The following is a 14,485-nucleotide window of genomic DNA, read 5'->3' as shown; positions in this document are numbered from 1 at the left end:
TCAGTGTGAATGTACAATTTTCATAGTCATGAAAATACAGAAAAATCTTTAAATGAGAAGGTGTGTCCAAACTTTTGGTCTGTACTGTATATATATATATATATATATATATATATATATATATGTATATATATATATAGTCACTTATCTGCCTACATTTTTTGGTTTGGAGTCTTTAAGGATTATTAATTGAATCACATAAATTACAGCAATTTTACTTGCAGAAATCATCAGGGTATAAGCATATTTACCTCTACAATTGCTTGAAGGCCTTCATAACCATTCCATTCTGGACTGTAGATGACTTGAAGAGTTTCTGATAATTTTTTAGAACTTTCATGCATTGCTAAAAATAAAAAGGTAATCACATGTTCTAGTTATGTTCTCTACGTAGGTAGCAATTTTTATAAACTGCATCAATTCATACAAGTATCAACATAAAAATCATAATGTCCAAGAAGTGGGGACCTTTGGAATATGTCTGTCAGAATGATTGGGGTGAATGGGTGTGAATAGGTGATATTTCCCATAAACTCAGAGGTTAATGGTAAGCATTTTGCACAAATGTTTTGTTCTTTAAAGAGGACCTGTCACTTGTTAAAAAAAAAAAATTGTTACATACCTAAAATCCCTGAGCTCCCCAGATTCTTCCACTGCAGTGATATTCACATTTGTTTCTACTGGAGCGCATTACATGAAATCTCTGCAATGCAGTCCAACTGGGTGTTTCTTCACAGTCTTCCCTGCCAATTACAGCTCAGCAACATTTGAGACTGCGAGACTGCTTTATCAGCTATAAAGCTGTGACTAGCTGCACCTTGAGGGAGGGCGTAAAAATGCACACTCTCAGAGAAGACTGAAGATGTTGGACTGCAGAGTAGACATTTCACAAAGTGAGCTCCAAAAGAAACAAATGTGAATATCTCTACAATGGAAAGACGCAGCGCAAAGTGGAAAAAAGCAAAAGATTCAGTTTTTGCTCAATGATTTTTACAAGGCAATTTAACTCAATTTTTTGAAGAAGTGACATGTGAAAAATAAGTATTGATACTAGTGGCATGTGTGACGTGAACCTCATCGAGTGCAATTGACGCGCCCCTGGGCCTGTGTCGCGCTGCGTTGCGCACGCGGGAGCTTACCCGGAGCCGGATCTCTTGAGGGTTGTAGTCTCGTGGCGGTGACCCGGTCCGTGCCCAGGGAGTCAAACTGAGCGGCGAGGTAACAGCGGTAGATGCAGGACGACTACGCCACCCGTTGAATGCAGCTATGGAGCTGCCGCTGCAGGACAGTCCGCTGAGGCCGGTGGATGGATGGTGCAGCGTAGATGGTATAACCCCCAACGGGAGGGGTATGGCCTCAGGGCAGCAGATGTGGATGATGGGGGTAGCAGGAACCACTCAGAGACGGTGCGGTGTAATTCAGGGTCTTTACTGGTAACAACGATAGACCCTCCCGGAGTACTTGCTAGTGAACGGGGCCTGGTCAGTCCTTGAGCAGATGGGATCTCCCCTGGCCAGGCGAAGTTGTAGGCCTCCCAAACTGACTGTACTCTTCTGGCTACCTTGCTAGAAGCGGATATAAGTAGCCCACGTCCCTGAGTGTACCGTGTGGTGCTCACCCGTATGGCCGGTGACTCGGGGCCTTCTAATGGCTTCCGCTCCACGATGGCGGTGCTGGTCCCACGCGTGTGACCGTGCCTTCGGGTTTCTGGGCCTGAGGACCTGAAATCCCCTGCCGGTCGGCTTCTGCTGCTGGGTAAGAGTTAGTCCCCACAGCCTCGGACGCCGGGTCCGGTAAGAAAGCTTCTCAGTCAGGGCGAGCTCTGCAGCTGCCAGCCCCTGACTCGTAGTAGTATTGCTCCCACTGAGCTTCTGCTGTTTCTTCCTGTGACTGTTTCTTGTCTCTACTCTCCTTGACTGACTAACCCTGCCTCAGCCCAGGGTTTATACAGGGGAAGTTCTTCCCCTCCCAAGACTGGGCAGGAGGTGTGGCATGCACAGGATCCCTGACCAAAGGACCTCCCACCTGCTCTCAGACATAACATTACATTACTGTGGAAAACCAGACCCCTGGGGTGCCACATTCCCCCCTAGTGAAATGTAGTACTCCGGGACTAAACATATTTTAGAAAAAACATAACAAGATATAACAACAATAATAGTACAATAAGAAGAATCACATAAAGGTGGTCATGGCATGTCCGTAACCGGGTGCAGTCTTTGAAGAAAAGCAAGGTGTCCATTTCACCAAAACAGGGAGACGTAACCAGGTAGGGGTCTGTCCTACCCCGAGTCCTTAACAGTCTCTAGTCCATCCTGGGTTACGCTCCAACTATGTACAAGGATTCCCGGTAAATCCACCAAGGATTCCTAAAAATAACTGGAAACACAAAATTATACACAAGCAACAATACACAGATAAACATAAATAAAACAATTTATACACTTCAAATCCTCCAGCGTGCGGGTAACTGGCCTCTAGTGGCCCTAGTGGACCTACGGAGCTGACTGTCTGGCCCTGAACTACAGGGTGTAGGAGCTGTCAAGGGTAAACTGGGCAGCTGTCTACCGGCTCTTTGTCTCACTAGGGGTACGGCAGGCTCACTATAAGCAGAGGGTTGATCCTCCTGTTCTGCTTGTGTGGAGTCTTCTGCCTCCTGGACCGGCTGTTCTTCCAGCTCTACCTGTTGCTCCGTAGGTGCTTGGGATGCTGGTTGGAGGAAGGTGAGTACGGGTACCACAACTGCACCATTGACTTGAGTCCAAGACCGAGGGAAGTCCCCGAGCACAGTACTAACCATATCTTCCCTTTCCTCTACGGGTCGATGGTCTTCTTGTTCCTCTTCAGGGTTCCTCAGTTGTTCGGGACACTTCTTCAGGTGGTCCCGGGATACAATGGCTGTGGTTTCCCCTCCGTCTTTACTGATGGTACAAACCTTCGGGTTCTCGTGGCTTGAGGGCAGTACGGTGTACGGGTCCTTCTCCCACTGGTCATCCAACTTGTGGAGCCGTCTCTTCCTCTTCAAGACCTGCTCTCCGGGTACCAGGGGAACAGCGGGAGCATACTGGTTGTAAGTTTTCTCTTGTCTTTCCCTAGCCTGACAGAGACTTCGCTCCACGCTCTCCTGTACTCTCCGGTACTGCTGCTGCCTCTCTGTGTCCCAGTCTGTTTCTGGTGAAGTGTCCTCGGGTGTCAGGACTCCCATTTCCAGGTCAACAGGTAACTTACCAGGTCTTGCCCTCATTAGGTAAGCCGGGGTACAGTTGGTGGAACCTACCGGGATGTGGTTGTATAGGTCCACCAGATCGGGCAACTTCTCAGGCCACAGACTGCGTTCTTCCAGGGGCAACGTTTTTAGAAGATCCATTACCACCTGGTTCATTTTCTCACAAAGTCCATTAGTTTGCGGATGGTAGGGTGTCGTCCTTATCTTCCGGCAGCCATACAGATTGCAGAATTCCTGGAAGACCTCCGCTTCAAAGGCAGGTCCCTGGTCCGTCAGCACTTGGTCCGGGTACCCGTGTGGACGGCAAAAGTGCTGCTGGAAGGCTCTAGCTGCTGTTTGAGCCGTTAAGTCCTTGACGGGGACGACAACCAGAAACCGGGAGTAATGATCCACGATGGTTAACGCGTAGACGTAGCCACTTCTGCTTGGGGTCAGTTTTACATGATCCAAGGCTACCAGTTCCAACGGTTGCCGGGTGACGATGGACTGCAGGGGAGTCTTCTGGCTGGCACGGTCCTTCCTTCTCGGGCTGCACGGGCCACAGTCTCTGCACCACTTCTCGATGGTTCCCCTCATGCCTACCCAGTGGAACCGCTCGCGCAGCAGGAACTCCAGCTTCTTCCACCCGAAGTGTCCAGCTCCGTCGTGGTATGCCTCCATCACCATGGCTGCGTCTCTTCGTGGCACCACTACTTGCCAGAGTAATTCATGCGTCCGGGAGTTAACCATTCTGCGGCACAACTTCCCTTTGTAAAGGAACAGTCGACTCTTCTCTGCCCATAGTTGTTTGGCTTCCTCCGGAGCGTCTGGTTCAAGGCGAGCCTCCGGCCGAGTCAGCATCTCCTTCACCAGTCGGACGGCAGGGTCGCTGTCTTGCGTTTCCGCCCAGTTGTAGTGGGGTAAGGGGTTCAACGTAGCAGTCTGCTTACTCCTTACCCGGTGGGAATACTGGATAATCCCATGACGGTGGAATGCAGGGAGTTCAACTTCTTCCAGTCCCTCCGGATCTTCTCCTCCGTCCGGCAGGTTGGGCATCCTGGACAGGGCGTCTGCGTTGGTATTGGAGCGTCCTGCCCGGTATTTGATTGTGAACTCGTAGTTGGACAGACGGGCCATCCACCTCTGCTCCAGGGCACCGAGTCTTGCCGTGTCCAGGTGTGTCAACGGGTTGTTATCCGTGTACACGGTGAACCGGGAAGAAGCGAGGTAATGCTTAAAGCGCTCGGTGACTGCCCATACTACGGCCAGGAACTCTAACTTAAATGAGCTGTAATTCTCGGGGTTCCTTTCGGTGGGTCGCAGTTTTCGGCTGGCGTAGGCAATTACTCGTTCCTTCCCCTGCTGGATCTGGGACAGTACGGCTCCTAGCCCGATGTTACTGGCGTCGGTGTAGAGGATAAAGGGCTGGCTATAATCCGGGTACGCCAGGATTTCGTCCCCCGTGAGGGCCATCTTCAGCTGGCGGAAGGACTCTTCTTCCAGCTCCTCCCATTTGAAGGGCGGCTTCTGGTTCTTGGCCTTCCGGGACTGGCCTATCAGGAGGTCCTGCATAGGTGCTGCCTTTTTGGTGAAACCGGGAATAAACCTTCGGTAGTAGCCTACCAACCCGAGGAACTGCCGCACTTCTTTTACGCTGGAGGGGCTTGGCCATTCCTTAATTGCGGTGATCTTATCAGGGTCGGGAGCCACTCCGTCAGCGCTCACCACGTGTCCCAGGTACTGCACCTTTGGTTTCAGGAGGTGACACTTGGAGGGTTTCACCTTTAGGCCGTAACTTGCCAGAGCTTCGAACACTTCCGCCAGGTGTTTCAGGTGGTCCTCATACGTCTTGGAATATACGATGACATCGTCCAGGTACAACAGGACCGTCTCGAAGTTTCTGTGGCCCAGACAACACTCCATTAGTCGTTGGAAGGTTCTCGGTGCGTTGCAGAGTCCGAACGGCATGCAGGTGAACTCGCTAAGTCCCATCGGGGTGGTGAATGCGGTCTTCTCCCGGTCCGCCTCTGCTACAGGAACCTGCCAGTACCCACTAGTGAGATCCAAGGTAGAGAAGAAGTTAGCAGATCTTAAAGCAGCCAATGACTCCTCTATCCTTGGTAAGGGGTACGCATCCTTGTGTGTGATACGATTGATTTTCCGGTAATCTACACACATCCTCATGGTGTTGTCTTTCTTTCGGACTAAGACTAGTGGAGCTGCCCAGGGGCTACAGCTATCCCTGATCACCCCAGCCTCCTTCATGTCTCTAAGCATCCCCTTGGCGTGTTGGTAGTGGGCAGGGGGTACGGGTCGATACCTCTCTTTTATAGGAGGATGGTCTCCCGTGGGGATGTGGTGTTCTACCCCCTTGACTCGCCCGAAGTCTAACGGGTGTTTACTGAACACTCTCTCGTACTCCTGAACCACCCGATAGACTCCTTGTTTCTGGTGTGCGGGAGTGGAGTCAGTACCCAGATGTAGTTGCTGACACCAGTCCTCCATGTTTTTCTTAGAGCCGTTACCTTCCTCCGGGTGAGATGGAGGCAAGGGTTCCACAGATTGTATAGAATTTTGGTTAATGGTATATAATTTGGCTAGCGTGGCATACCGGGGCAGGTACACTTCCCTCTCCCCGATATTTATTATGCGAACGGGCACCCTCCCATGGCGTACATCAACCACCCCCCGTGCTGTCAAAATGGTGGGCCTACTGTCCGAGTAAACTGGTTCTACCATTGCCTGGTAATCTCTACCTCTCAGACCAATAGCTGCCCGGCACCAAATCATCATTTCACTTTTTGGGGGCATGGCAATAGGAAAAGGGTCACACATTCTTACGCTACCAATCTCACCGCCGGAGAGTTCCACCTGTTGCCGTCGCATCAGTGCCCGGATCTCTTTCTGGAGCACCCGCTGCTCGCCGGAGCTGGCGTTCTTGGCAACCTGCTGTAAAAGGAAAATCACCTCTGCAAGACAATTTTCAATTACATTAGTTCCTAGAGTTATTTTTGGGTGACTCTCATGTTTGTCAATATCTACAATGATCAGTCCCTGTGCTGCCAGTTCAACTCTACCGATTTTGATGGTCACCTCTTTAAATCCGATCTGTGGCACGGGCTGGCCATTGCTGGCGATGATACTCAAGTCGTCGTCAGGGTAGCGGGTAATATCCGAGTCATTCCAGTACTGCTTAAAGAGCACGTACGGGATGGTGGTGACCTGTGACCCGGTGTCCAGTAGGGCACTCATGGGAATGCCATCCAGTACCACAGGCAAGACTGGACGTCCTCCCACATATCTGTCGCGCCAGTTCGATGGGCCTGGTGATCTTTTTCCTGGGGGTTGGCCCTCTACCCCAGGTTGTGCCCGTTTAAAGAACAGTACCTTGCCATATGTCCAGGTTGATTGCAGCGGCGGCAGATGGGTCGCCCGTCCTCGCTGTATCGGTCACTGGGTCTTCCTCTGGCCGGTGGGGTCCTCCTTGGTCGACGCCACGGGATGTCCTCCGGTCCGGATGCCAGCTGGATCTTCCCTGGGGTGGAAGCCTGTAAAGACTGCACAGTTCGGGTTAGCGCAGCAACGCTCTTAGCTAGCTCTTGGACCTGATGGTGTAGGTCTGGAGCCGGGTCATTGTCCAAAGCCTGCGCATCAGCTCCCACAGGCCCTGCCGACAAGGGCGCCGCCTCCTGGTGGTAAGTGATAGCAGGGCGCTTGTGGGTCACAACGCCACCCGGTGCCGGTTCTCGGAGCACCCGGATGGCTCTGTCCTTGAACTGTGCAAAGCCCAGATGGGGATCCTGTAAGGCCATTGCCCGCAACTGGGTTCGGTGGGTATTACAATACAGTCCCTCTATAAACTGTTCGGTCAACAGCCTGTCCTCGTTTCCCACTCCATCAGGGTCGGTCTGCTTAATGGCCCTCAGGGCCTCTTGTAGGTTTAGTGCATAGTCCCTTATACTCTCATGCGCTCGCTGCTTGCACCCGTAGAATCTAAGCTTAATCTCGGCTGAGGTGCGGGTATCAAAGGTGTCCTTCAGCCGGGTTAGTATCCCTGCGACAGTCTTCCTCCCAGGTGGCCAGGATTTTACTTCCCTTTTGGCTGCCCCGGTTAGTTGGGCCACCAGGATGCTCACTTTTTGCTCTTCTGTGAGGGGGTACACCTGGAAGAGGCTATCCAGCTTTTCTCTAAAGTCATGCAGGGTATGTGACTCCCCTGAGTACTGGGGTAGCCAAGCTGCTCCCGGGATATAGGGCATGGTGAAGGGCATAACTGCAGCAGCGGTAGCGCTGGCGGGGGTTGAGGCAGTGAAGCTCTCCTCCGTATCCGACATCTTCCTCCCCCCTAGTGGACCGTGGCCTACCTTGCGATGATCCTGTTCCGTAGGCCGCGGCTCCGCAATGGATCGTCAGGGTTGAGGAGCTTCCGTCGCGCTCCTGTGACGTCGGCGTCTGCTGGGCTCCTTCCAGGACCTTACGCAACGTCCGGACGTGAGGCGGGGCTTCAGTTCTCGCGCGCTTTCGGAGTCCACGCCCCTCTTCTTCCCGCGCGGCGTCCTCAAGATGGCGTCCAATGGCGGGAAAACTCCACGGATGGCGGGAAGAAGGCAGAAGATGGCGCCGGATGGCGGGAAACTTCACCGATGGCGGGAAGAAGGCTGAAGATGGCGCCGGATGGCGGGAATCTTCACCACAGGTAAGTTTGAAAAGTCTCTTTTTCAGGCACGCAGTACCCGGTGGTTGCGGGCACGAAATCCTGCCGACTACGCCAAAGTTGACGCGCCCCCTGGGCCAGTGTTGTTGGGGATACCCGGAGCCAGATCAGATGGGGGTTGTAGTCTCCGAGTGGCTGTGACCCGGTCCGTGCCCAGGGTGTCAAACTCAGTGTGTGGCAGTCCTACAGATGTTATTAGAGTTCATCCTGCCGACTACGCCAAAGTTGACGCGCCCCTGGGCCTGTGTCGCGCTGCGTTGCGCACGCGGGAGCTTACCCGGAGCCGGATCTCTTGAGGGTTGTAGTCTCGTGGCGGTGACCCGGTCCGTGCCCAGGGAGTCAAACTGAGCGGCGAGGTAACAGCGGTAGATGCAGGACGACTACGCCACCCGTTGAATGCAGCTATGGAGCTGCCGCTGCAGGACAGTCCGCTGAGGCCGGTGGATGGATGGTGCAGCGTAGATGGTATAACCCCCAACGGGAGGGGTATGGCCTCAGGGCAGCAGATGTGGATGATGGGGTAGCAGGAACCACTCAGAGACGGTGCGGTGTAATTCAGGGTCTTTACTGGTAACAACGATAGACCCTCCCGGAGTACTTGCTAGTGAACGGGGCCTGGTCAGTCCTTGAGCAGATGGGATCTCCCCTGGCCAGGCGAAGTTGTAGGCCTCCCAAACTGACTGTACTCTTCTGGCTACCTTGCTAGAAGCGGATATAAGTAGCCCACGTCCCTGAGTGTACCGTGTGGTGCTCACCCGTATGGCCGGTGACTCGGGGCCTTCTAATGGCTTCCGCTCCACGATGGCGGTGCTGGTCCCACGCGTGTGACCGTGCCTTCGGGTTTCTGGGCCTGAGGACCTGAAATCCCCTGCCGGTCGGCTTCTGCTGCTGGGTAAGAGTTAGTCCCCACAGCCTCGGACGCCGGGTCCGGTAAGAAAGCTTCTCAGTCAGGGCGAGCTCTGCAGCTGCCAGCCCCTGACTCGTAGTTGTATTGCTCCCACTGAGCTTCTGCTGTTTCTTCCTGTGACTGTTTCTTGTCTCTACTCTCCTTGACTGACTAACCCTGCCTCAGCCCAGGGTTTATACAGGGGAAGTTCTTCCCCTCCCAAGACTGGGCAGGAGGTGTGGCATGCACAGGATCCCTGACCAAAGGACCTCCCACCTGCTCTCAGACATAACATTACATTACTGTGGAAAACCAGACCCCTGGGGTGCCACACAATATTTACAGTGTTAAAATGTTTGTACAGATATTTACGGAATACCCGTCTTACCTTTCACAGCACTGAATGTCGCCTTTAAATCCTTATACAACCTGTTACCTTCATTCTGAAACAAAAGAAGCAATGAGAAACCATTTTTCTGATATTAAAATTACAATTAAAATAAATATCTTGATCTGAAGGCTGTAACGTAACTACTGGGGGGGCAGAGGGGGCGGAGGCCCCATGCTCTTGGGGCTCACCCAGAGTGACGCTAGTGTAACTGTATCGGTGTGCGCAGCACGCTGATACAGTTTCACTCCGGGGCAGAGCAGGGAGACTCGATGTCCTTGCCCGGCAGCCGGTGTCGGGCCCTTGAGCAGGAGGAGGGGCCCCGTGCTAGCATCGGGCCCCCCGCTCGTTACCGCAAGTTCAGTGATGAGAGAGGGAGCGTGACGCTTCCTCTCCCATCAGTCCCCCCTCTGCGTCTGACGTCACTGACGTCATCACTTGGTGCCCGCTGTTCTGCGATATGCGGGCGCTCGGAGCAGCGGGGGAACGAGGAGGAGAGGTGAATATGCTGTTTATTTATTTTTTTCCTATGGGGTGCATTATACTATAGTCTGCCTATGGGGTGCATTATAATATAGTCTGCTTTTGGGGTGCATTATACTATAGTCTGCCTATGGTGTGCATTATACTACAGACTTTCCACTTGGCATTATATGCCCCTGCTCCATAGCGCTGCTTTTTACTGGTGTCCTGCTTCACTGGCAATCCGTCTGATGAAGGTCGTGGTTTAACGACCAAAATGTTACATTTTTGTTCATTGCTTTTCATACATTCCTGTTGGACTATTATTTATACAATTAAAACTACACTTTCTGCAATTTTGAGTGCCGGATTCTATCTGTGTGATTGACAAGGAGTGGTTTCTTTTCCATGCACCGATTAAAAACTCGGAGTGACGTGTATCCGAATCCTATACTACAGTATGCCTATGGGGTGCATTATACTATAGTCTGCCTATGGGGTGCATTATACTACAGACTGCCTATGGGGTGCATTATACTATAGTCTGCCTATGGTGTGCATTATACTATAGTCTGCCTATGGTGTGCATTATACTACAGACTGCCTATGGGGTGCATTATACTATAGTCTGCCTATGGGGTGCATTATACTACAGACTGCCTATGGGGTGCATTATACTATAGTCTGCCTATGGTGTGCATTATACTATAGTCTGCCTATGGTGTGCATTATACTACAGACTGCCTATGGGGTGCATTATACTATTGCCTGCGTATGGGGTGCATTATACTATAGTCTGACTATGGGGTGCATTATAATATAGTCTGCTTTTGGGGTGTATTATACTATAGTCTGCCTATGGGGGTGCATTATACTATAGTGTGCCTATGGGGTGCATAATACTATAGACTGCCTATGGGATGCATTATACTATAATCTGCCTATGGGTTGCATGATACTATAGTCTGCCTACGGGGTGCATTATACTACAGACTGCCTATGGGGTGCATTATACCATACTCTGCCTATGGTGTGCATTACACTATAGTCTGCCTATGGGGTGCATTATACTACAGACTGCCTATGGGGTGTATTATACTGTAGCCTGCATATGGGGTGCATTATACTTTAGTCTGCCTATGGGGTGCATTATAATATAGTCTGCCTATGGGATGTATTATACTATGGTCTGCTTATGGAGATGCATTATACTATTGTCTGCCTATGGGGGTGCATTATACTATAGTCTGCCTATGGGGTGCATTATACTATAGTCTGCCTATGGGGTGCATTATATTATAGACTGCCTATGGGGGTGAATTATACTACAGACTTTCCACTTGGCATTATATGCCCCTGCTCCATAGCGCTGCTTTCTACTGGTGTCCTGCTTCACTGGCAATCCGTCTGATGAAGGTCGTGGTTTAATGACCGAAACGTTACATTTATGTGGATTGGTTTTTATATATTCCTGTTGGACTATTAATTATACAATTAAAACTACACTTTCTGCAATTTTGAGTGCCGGATTCTATCTGTGTGATTGACAAGGAGTGGTTTCCTTTCCGTCCATCGATTAAAAACTCGGAGTGACGTGCATCTGAATCCTATACTATAGTCTGCCTATGGAGTGCATTATACTATAGTCTGCCTATGGGGTGCATTATACTACAGACTGCCTATGGGGTGCATTATACTATAGTCTGCCTATAGTGTGCATTATACTATAGTCTGCCTGCTGGGTGCATTATACTACAGACTGCCTATGGGGTGCATTATACTATAGTCTGCGTATGGGGTGAATTATACTACAGACTGCCTATGGGGTGCATTATACTTTAGTCTGCCTATGGGGTGCATTATAATATAGTCTGCCTATGGGGTGCATTATACTATAGTCTGCCTATGGGGGTGCATTATACTATAGTCTGCCTATGGGGGTGCATTATACTATAGTATGCCTATGGGGTGCATTATACTACAGACTGCCTATGGGGTGCATTATACTATAGTCTGCCTATGGGGTGCATTATACTTTAGTCTGCCTATGGGGTGCATTTTATTATAGACTGCCTATGGGGGTGAATTATACTACAGACTTTCCACTTGGCATTATATGCCCCTGCTCCATAGAGCTGCTTTCTACTGGTGTCCTGCTTCACTGGCAATCCGTCTGATGAAGGTCGTGGTTTAATGACCGAAACGTTACATTTATGTGGATTGGTTTTTATATATTCCTGTTGGACTATTATTTATACAATTAAAACTACACTTTCTGCAATTTTGAGTGCCGGATTCTATCTGTGTGATTGACAAGGAGTGGTTTCCTTTCCGTCCATCGATTAAAAACTCGGAGTGACGTGTATCTGAATCCTATACTACAGTATAGTCTGCCTATGGAGTGCATTATACTATAGTCTGCCTATCGGGTGCATTATACTACAGACTGCCTATGGGGTGCATTATACTATAGTCTGCCTATGGTGTGCATTATACTATAGTCTGCCTATTGGGTGCATTATACTACAGACTGCCTATGGGGTGCATTATACTATAGTCTGCGTATGGGGTGCATTATACTATAGTCTGCCTATGTGGTGCATTATAATATAGTCTGCCTATGGGGGTGCATTATACTATTGTCTGCCTATGGGGTGCATTATACTATAGTCTGCCTATGGGGGTGCATTATACTATTGTCTGCCTATGGGGGTGTATTGTACTATAGAGGCCTATGGGGGTGCACTATACTATATGTTGGTACATTATACTATATGGAGGCCTATGGGGGTGCATTATACTATATGGAGGCCTATGGGGGTGCATTATACTATATAGAGGCCTATCTGGTGCATTATACGATATGTAGGCTATTTATACAGTGTGGGGATTACAGTTGGGGTCATACAGTGTGGGAGATAATGTGGGGTCTTTGCACAATGTGAGGACCATCATACAGTGTGGGAGATAATGTGGGGTCTTTGAACAGTGTGGGGGCCATCATACAGTGTTGGAGCCATCAGCTTGGAGGCTACAGTATACTGTGTGGGGGATACTATACAGTGAGGGGGAATTATGTGTATAAGCGAGCATCATACTGTGTAGGGGGGAGACTCAGGACATTATTAAATGTTAAGTGGGCACTTATCGCTATAGGGGAACTCAGGTTATTGTGATTGTCAAAGGGGCACACAGAGGGCACTATTACTTAATATGGGGCACAATGTGGGCACTGTTTTCTATGGCACTTGCACACAGCATTACTATATTCTAGAGGATGTTTTACCATCTAGAGAGCACACCATAGGTGTAGTAATAGGGGCACATACGGCAACAGCGGCTCAGTATTGGGGTATCATCAGTTTGAGGGGTTTGTGCAGGCTAGGAATAGATGGGGACGGGGCCTGAAATGTAAGGAGTCAAATGTGTCTTTGTTGTGATCTCTGCAGACCTGAGACTCTGAGTCCTGACTGGAGAAGTTGTCGTGTCGGTCTGGGCCAGATGGAAAAGACGGGAAAAGTGAACAATTTAATCAGAAAGAATGTCACCAGTAAGTCACTATATATAACTGTACTGTGATCTCTTATATGTTCTGCAGGACTGGCATCTATCAATATATGTCACCATATGGCGGTAATATCAGTGCTGGTCTTTGTATAGAGATTATTTTCAGTAACAGTGCGGTCATCTGCTGAGGTTCTCCTACATCCACTATCTGGGTGCGCCACCATAGCTGTAATCAGGGTTACCTGGTTAGGGGCCCACTCAGAAGTTTCGCCTCCCCTGAACCAAACCCCTAGCTACGCCTCTTTCTGAAGGTCGAAGATTCCTTTCCCCACAGCCTATTTTGAAGGCTCACTCTTAACTATATTCTTCTGTTTTGTATGTCATCCCAAAACCCGCAAAAATATATTTGGATATTTCTAGATACATCACTGCAGAAGAATGGTTGTTTGGGAAAAATAAATATTTTCTCTTGCATTGTGTTTTTTACTTGCTTTAGCTTTGTGGAGTTACCTGCTGCTTGTTAAAATCGTATGCACACTGCTCAAACAGCTCATCCTTGGTTTCTATTGTTCTTCCCAATTTTTGTAAAACCTAAATGGAAAGTAAAATAAATTGTCTGTGATTCCATCATATAGCAGCATTGCATTTTTAACCCCTTGCCTCTGCAGCCGAATTTCATTTTTGTCCTTTAGTTTTTTCCTCTCCTTCTTTCAAGAGTCATAACTTTTATTTTTCCGTCTACATAGTCATATGGGGTTTATATTTTGTGTGACGAGTTGTAGTTTTGAATGACACCATTGAATTTACAAAAAAATGGGAGGAAAATTCTAAATAGGATGAAATGATGAAAAAAATGCAATTCCACCATTGTTCTTTGAGTTTAGTCTTACAACGTATATTGCTGTAAAACCATAATCATGATTCTCCAGGTGAGTAAAATTACGACAATACCAAATTTGCATACATTTTTTGACGGCAAACAAATTATTTTTTAAAAAAAAAAATTGGATTGTGTCACCATTTCCCGGGACCAGTAATGTTTTTATTTTTCTACCGATTGAGCTGTGTGAGAACTTCATTTTTGCAAGGTGAGCTAACAGTTTTGTTGATACCAATTTTGGGTACAAATACATTTTTGATCGCAATTTATTGCATTTCTTTATAGAGTTATGTTGTAGAATTTTTATATGTTTTAAGTTTGTAATATTTTTAAATACTTTATTTGTCCCCTTGGAGAACGTAAAAGTGCATGCATTCAATTTCATATAATATAGAGTACAATACCACCTTATTGCACTTTATAGTGAAAATCACAGTCTCCTA

At 48.9% G+C, this 14,485-nt stretch overlaps 1 protein-coding gene across 4 annotated transcripts in view; it reads right to left on the bottom strand.

The window, feature by feature from the left end:
- The window catches only part of BIN2 (bridging integrator 2), a 63,772-nt gene that overhangs the window by 37,461 nt on the left and 11,826 nt on the right, over positions 1 to 14,485 (bottom strand). For 3 of the 4 annotated variants that reach the window (XM_073663225.1, XM_073663226.1, XM_073663228.1), the window contains exons 2-4: positions 13,673 to 13,753; positions 9,194 to 9,248; positions 252 to 346 (exon numbers count right to left, since the gene is read on the bottom strand). In XM_073663225.1, coding sequence (XP_073519326.1) covers positions 252 to 346; positions 9,194 to 9,248; positions 13,673 to 13,753 — 231 coding nt within the window. The remainder of the gene's footprint in view (positions 1 to 251; positions 347 to 9,193; positions 9,249 to 13,672; positions 13,754 to 14,485) is intronic. The other variant, XM_073663227.1, reaches the window with a different exon arrangement.

Source organism: Phyllobates terribilis, unplaced genomic scaffold, assembly GCF_046119375.1.
Source record: "Phyllobates terribilis strain yellow unplaced genomic scaffold, ASM4611937v1 Scaffold_2__4_contigs__length_985480577, whole genome shotgun sequence".
Taxonomy (NCBI): Eukaryota; Metazoa; Chordata; class Amphibia; order Anura; family Dendrobatidae; genus Phyllobates; species Phyllobates terribilis.
The sequence above is the reverse complement of the archived record's forward strand: the minus strand, read 5'-3'. Positions and strand labels throughout refer to the sequence as shown.